The 6899-nt window shown below is 47.7% G+C and overlaps 1 protein-coding gene across 1 annotated transcript; it reads left to right on the top strand.

Moving 5' to 3' along the window:
* Positions 1–801: 801 nt before the first annotated feature.
* On the top strand, positions 802–2837 carry LOC136493002 (cytochrome P450 77A4-like). Its single transcript, XM_066489030.1, has one exon. It carries the CDS (start codon positions 829–831, stop codon positions 2503–2505), a length of 1677 nt encoding a protein of 558 aa, XP_066345127.1. The 5' UTR covers positions 802–828; the 3' UTR covers positions 2506–2837.
* The last annotated feature ends 4062 nt before the right edge of the window (positions 2838–6899 follow it).

Consider the following 6899-nt stretch of genomic DNA (forward strand, 5'->3'; position numbering starts at 1 on the left):
TCTTGTTCCGCGCGTCGACTCCGTTTCTCCTCAAGGAAACGGTTTCCTTCTTTTTCTCTCTCTCTTCAATTAATCTCTTTACACATCAGTAAAATATTTATGTTACAGCTTAATTAATACACATAGAAACCATTAGGGCAGTCCCAATGGTGCATTGATGATGGTTTCTATCCTCATTAAATGACTTGCCACGTAGGTAAAACGCTGACATGACAACGTAATTAATGAAGAAAGAGAGCAAAAATCATAGAAATGGTTTCTTCGTGAAGAAATCAGGTCTACTCTTGACTCAATGCACCAAGAAACCATGAAATCATCATTGGGGAGAAACCACCAGTTTCTAGGGAGCTCGTGTCGCACTTCTATTGGAGGAAGAAGATAGAATTGGAAGAGAGAAAGAGAAAATAATTATTACTCATAGAAACTATAGGTTGGAAAGCAGTATTTTTTGAGTGCGGTATCCTATATTATAGAAATTACTCGTTTCTTTTATTAGGACTGTCCTTATAAATGTATCATTGAGTGCCCTTACAGTTACCGTCAAACATCGGGACAAAATACAAGCTTGTTTTTATCACTAGTGTACCGTGACCTGAGTTACCCTCGGTCCCTCGCTATCGCTAGTCCGGCCGAGCCAAAAGGGTCCGGTGCAGCACACGTAGGAGCAGCGAGGAGGAGTGTGTTCGGTCAGCTAGCTGCCCCGGGTCCGGAGATGGCCATTGAATGCCGCCCCCAACCATATTTTCCACCTCGCATTTACTCCGGCCCGCGTCACCGGAGCCCCTATATCTAGGGCGGCAGCGCGGCACTGACTTCTCCAAGCAACTCATGCTCGACAGACCACCTCGTCGCGGCCTCGCATTTATCGTGGCGTCCGTGTCCATGCACCAGCCGACGAGCGCCGCCGCCACCCAGCTTCACGCCGCGATGGAAGCGTCATTGATGTCGCTCTCGTTCCTGCAGCTCACCTTCACGGCGGTTGCGGCGATCGCGGCGCTGGCCGTCGCGGTGGCCGTCACGAGGTACAACCGGAGGTACATGGGCCTGAGGCTGCCTCCGGGCCCGCCCGTGTGGCCCATCGTCGGGAACCTCTTCCAGGTGGCGTTCTCCGGCAAGCTCTTCATCCACTACATCCGCGACCTCCGCAAGGAGTACGGCCCCATCCTGACGCTGCGCATGGGGGAGCGCACGCTCGTCATCATCAGCAGCGCCGAGCTGGCGCACGAGGCGCTGGTGGAGAAAGGGCGGGAGTTCGCGAGCCGGCCCCGGGAGAACACCACGCGCAACATCTTCTCCTCCAACAAGTTCACCGTCAACTCCGCGGTGTACGGCGCCGAGTGGCGGTCGCTGCGCCGGAACATGGTGTCCGGGATGCTCAGCACGTCGCGGCTCAGGGAGTTCGCGCACGCCAGGAGGCGCGCCATGGACCGGTTCGTGTCACGGATGCGCGCCGAGGCCGCGGCGTCGCCCGACGGCGCGTCCGTCTGGGTGCTCCGGAACGCGCGCTTCGCCGTGTTCTGCATCCTGCTGGACATGACCTTCGGCCTGCTGGACCTCCACGAGGAGCACATCTTGCACATCGACGCCGTCATGAAGCGCGTGCTGCTCGCCGTCGGCGTGCGCATGGACGACTACCTCCCGTTCCTCCGCCCGTTCTTCTGGCGGCACCAGCGCCGTGCCCTCGCTGTCCGCCGCGAGCAGATCGACACTCTGCTCCCGCTCATCAGCAGGCGCCGCGCCATCCTCCGCGACATGAAGAGCTCGTCGCCGCCCGACCCCAACGTCGCCGCGCCCTTCTCGTACCTCGACTCCGTGCTCGACCTCCACATCGAAGGCCGGGACGGTGCGCCCACCGACGACGAGCTGGTCACGCTCTGCGCAGAGCTTATAAACGGCGGCACCGACACCACGGCCACCGCGATCGAGTGGGGCATGGCGCGTATCGTGGACAACCCGTCCATCCAGGCACGGCTCCACGAGGAGATCATGCAGCAGGTCGGCGACGCGCGGCCCGTGGACGACAAGGACACCGACGCCATGCCCTACCTCCAGGCTTTCGTCAAGGAACTCCTCCGGAAGCACCCGCCCACGTACTTCTCGCTCACCCACGCCGCCGTGCAGCCCGGGTCCAAGCTCGCCGGCTACGACGTGCCCGTGCACGCGAACCTGGACATCTTCCTCCCGACCATCTCCGAGGACCCGAAGCTGTGGGACCGGCCGACGGAGTTCGACCCGGACAGGTTCGTGTCCGGCGGCGAGACGGCGGACATGACGGGGTCGGGCGGGATCCGGATGATCCCGTTCGGCGCGGGGCGGAGGATCTGCCCCGGGCTCGCCATGGGGACGACGCACATCGCGCTGATGGTGGCGCGGATGGTGCAGGCGTTCGAGTGGCGCGCGCACCCGTCGCAGCCACCGCTGGACTTCATGGACAAGGTGGAGTTCACGGTGGTGATGGACCGGCCGCTGCTCGCCGCAGTGAAGCCCCGAAACCTCTCCTTCTGATCGAACGCTTGTTCCCATGGCTACATCATGTCAGCTAGCGTGGCGGTACGACGACGTCGTTCGTACGTGTGCAGGCGGCGGCCCAACTGCACATGCAGGATGCATCGCCGTGTGGCCAGGGGCTGCATGGTAGTCTTCATGAGTTGTGAACGCCATCATATTGTCGTGTGCTTGTGTGCATGGTGTGGGTGTGTACGTAGTAGTAGTAGTTCGTTCACGATGTATAAGATGGAACTCTTTTGTGTACTTGTATGTGTCATCAGTTGACCAGTGACCACCACAGACATTCGTGATGCATGGTATTATATTACTTGTGTTGATCACCAACCAAAGTAGGAGTACGTCGTAGTACGTGTTTAGCCGTTGGGACTTTCCCTCCTCTTCGGTTCTTCCGATCCTGATCATGACCAACCAGTTTATCACGAACAAGCTAAATACATATCCGCTACAGTATAATAGTGAGTCATTGTCCAATGCATGTATACATATATGGTCGCTTCAAACCTTGTATCGGCCTGTTCGCTGGTTGGTTTCTGAGCTTGTTTGGGCTGACTGGTGCTGGTTTATTATGAGAGAAAAACACTGTTGACTGGCTGGTTTGGGCTGGCTGAAACCAACAAGCGAACAGGCTGTATGTCGGCTAAAACAATTCCCAGCCCGTATGTATACACCATTCCTATCACCATCAAGTAGTAGCATAGATCGACAATTAAATGCTAGCCAGCACAGCATCCTCTCCTACGAACCAACCATATTTTCATGCAACCACAGTGAGGCGAAAAATTGAGAACAGTGTCTGCACATCATGCAGGACCGTGAAGTGTTTAGCTGTGTGCACTGTATCAGCATTATTCAGCAGCGTTGAAATCAGGCCGGACCATGACCATGCATACAGAGTGAGTGAGGAATAAGACGTGCTTAGTTCTGGCAGATGGGACGACTAAGATGTCTGCCCAACTGTTTCTGCACTGGCGGTGTATGTATAGTACAGGAATAACGAAGTGCCTGCGGTCTTCTATTCTACTTATCATCAACGTGGCAGGCAAGTGCCAATAATCCTCGGAGTCGTGCAGTGTAGTGTAGGAGTACAGCACAATCGTGTCTGGGAACTCTGGATATCGTGCCCTGTCGTTTCGCTGAAATTTAGTTTATATCCATGCTTATACTGATTTATTTAGTTTATATCTATACTTATACTGATTTATCATGGAAAAAAATATTAATTATTCGCAAAAAAAGTATGGCCTATCCAGAGCGGACGTAATCTTGGGAAACTTTTGCTGCTGCAGGTGGAAATTGTTTGCTTCGGTCATTATTCGACCTCGTACAAGCGCACGCATGTGCAGCAGAGCAAGTACTGGCAGAGGTACTGCCAGTCTGCCACCGCTTTTGCAGGGCACGGCGAGATAAAACCGGACCACGTCACGACCTCTTGCCGCTTCGGCAGCTAGCGCATGTACCCGAAATCTGCTGCGGATGTTTAGACAGCTGGTCTTCTCCCTGAAAAAAAAAAGTACAAATGTTTGACATATATATAAGTACTAACTATAGACTAAACAAATTAAATGCACATACTGTGACTGTTTTGCGAGACAAATCTTTTAAACCTAATCAGGCCATGATTTGACAATATAGTGCTACAGTAATATATGTGCTAATGTCGGATTAATTAGGCTTAATAAATTCGTCTCGCGGTTTACTGACGGATTCTGTAATTTATTTTTTTATTAGTATCAAAACACCCCATATGACACCAGATGTGACATCCCAAAATTTTACACCTGGAACTAAACAAAGGCCTTAGTTTTGAGTTTTGGGTCTGGAATTTGTGGTATTCTGGTATGTCCTGAGATATGTTTGCAGTATGAAACTTCAAAACTGTGGCAGAACCGTCTAATCAAATACCTCTCAGGAGTACTTGTCTTTCAATAGACACTAAGTTCCTAAAAATGACACTAAACTACGTAGTTCTGTCGAGCACACCCTAAGGGAGAGCTCGAAAATCCATATTTTTCCATCAGGATCATAAATGAGAGAATAAAGTTTACAACATTCTTAAGTCATTTCTTACATTACTTTATTATAATACCAAAATATTACCTCAATTTATTATAACAGCGGAATGTAACAATGTTATCAGAGTTACAGAGGAAGCATGATTAATTTAATGACATGGTGGAGCATTAACATACTGGACATTTTACACAAGAGGTGCTAGCAGATTTTATATCTTTTCTTATAAAAACCTTTAGTGAGGGTTATAAATAAACACTACGATCGTAGCGGGAAAAGAATCCTCTCTGAGCCCACCAGGAGGCTTCCACACAAAAGAGTTAGCTCTAAGCATCCTTCGACCACCTGCAACAGGGGAATAAAACCCTGAGTACTCGATTGTAGTCAGCAAGACTTACCCAACAGGAGGAAAATAAAAGACTCCAAAGATATGCAATGATATCTAGCATATGGGTTATTGCATCTGCGGAAGCATTACTAAATGTGCGTCCTTATATTCAATTTTATTAGCAATCATCATTAGTTCATTAACTAACCATTCTATGTAAGCACCTGTACTACTTTCAAGGAGGTGGTAAGCAATCAGAACTATTTTACCATCTTTTATATTCTAGTTCTTACTACTGTGCTAGACCATAGCCAAGTTGGTACCGTCTCACAGAAACAACGATTCGTGAACTAATGTATCCCAGCGGGTACCCCAAAACACATGCCCCAATTATACCCTAGGCACAAACACGACCAACCCATTTCACTCCTGTCACGGGCTCCAGGTCCCCGTCCAAACTTGGACTCTAAGCCCCAACACTTGAGACCCGATCTCGGTATGGTGCTTAGACCTCCACCTTTCCCTGCCTCCAATCAGTCAATCTAGAAAGAGTCAAAACCCACGACAAGAGCGTAACGAGCATTCCTATTCCCACAAGCAAGTATGCGCTCAGGATAATAAGACTATGACCTGACTACCATCCACAGCAATGAACGGTCCTCAATTGACACAGGCGGAACAAGTGCAATCCGAGCCTCGCTTGAATGCCTAACCAAGTCCAGATCCAAAGTACCATTCCGCCCGGTTTCCAATTATCATTCATATATATTCTATGTGACAGTAATAATAATATCTTTCCTATCTCTCGCGAGTGACAGGTAATCACTTGACTTCTACCGGATCTTATAGCATAGCAATCTACACGATCCTGACATACTAGTAGGACTCACATGATATATATATGCAAGTGATTTTCATTCAACTCCTTAAAACTTAATGAACAAGCATAAGATAAAGTACAAAATAATAGAGGTTATGCACCGGGGCTTGCCTGGGTAAGATATAACCAAAAGTTAGCATTCCATCACAGTGACACGATCATCAAGGCATCATCTTTTCTACTACTTTAGTCGACTCCATTATCCATCGTTGTTCCTATTATGATATACGTGGATGCAACGTAGAAAATGTAATTAACCAACGACAACTTCAACTCTTAAAATACGATTACGCTCCGCAAGCTAACAAGCTAGCTTTAATGACTAACGTACTAGTCTACGTATCCATATTGTCGAATAAGATGTTGTTTCCCAACAAATGTTTTAGTTCTACAATCCCAAGGTGTTTCGGTATTTTATTGATTAAATATATATTTTTGAACAAGGGCTCATTTGGCTACCTTAGCAAACTAATTATTATGAAGGTGCAAAAATTACCATGAGCCACTAATAATGTTAGAAAATTACTGTGAAAATTTTAGAGCCAACACTATCACCAATTTATCACAAAAATTCCTTCAAGTTTATATCTCAACAATATTAAGCATCTTAAATTAATTAGATAACTCCTAAAAATATTGACAGGTAATCACCCAACTTCTACCGGATCCTATAGCATAGCAATCTACACAATCCTGACATACTAGTAGGACTCATAGTATATATATATGCAAGTGATTTTCATTCAACTCCTTAAAACTTAATGCACAAGCATAAGATAAAAGTACAGAATAATAGGGGTTATGCACCGGGGCTTGCCTGAGTAAGATATAACCAAAAGTTAGTATTCCATCACAGTGACATGATCATCAAGGCATCATCTTTTACGCTACTTTAGTCGACTCCATGATCCATCGTTGTTCCTATTATGATATACGTGGATGCAACGTAGAAAATGTAATTAACCAACGGCAACTTCAACTCTTAAAATACGATTACGCTCCGTAAGCTAACGAGCTAGCTTTAATGACTAACATACTAGTCTACGTATCCATGTTGTCGAATAAGGTGTTGTTTCTCAACAAGTGTTTTAGTTCTACAATCCCAAGGTGTTTTGGTATTTTATTGATTAAATATATATTTTTAAACTAGGGCTCATTTAGCTGCCTTAGCAA

This window comes from Miscanthus floridulus, chromosome 11, assembly GCF_019320115.1.
Source record: "Miscanthus floridulus cultivar M001 chromosome 11, ASM1932011v1, whole genome shotgun sequence".
Lineage (NCBI taxonomy): Eukaryota > Viridiplantae > Streptophyta > Magnoliopsida > Poales > Poaceae > Miscanthus > Miscanthus floridulus.

Bases quoted from the DNA above. Each gene is read 5' to 3' on its own strand.
- LOC136493002 (XM_066489030.1), top strand. From the start codon at position 829: ATGCTCGACAGACCACCTCGTCGCGGCCTCGCATTTATCGTGGCGTCC.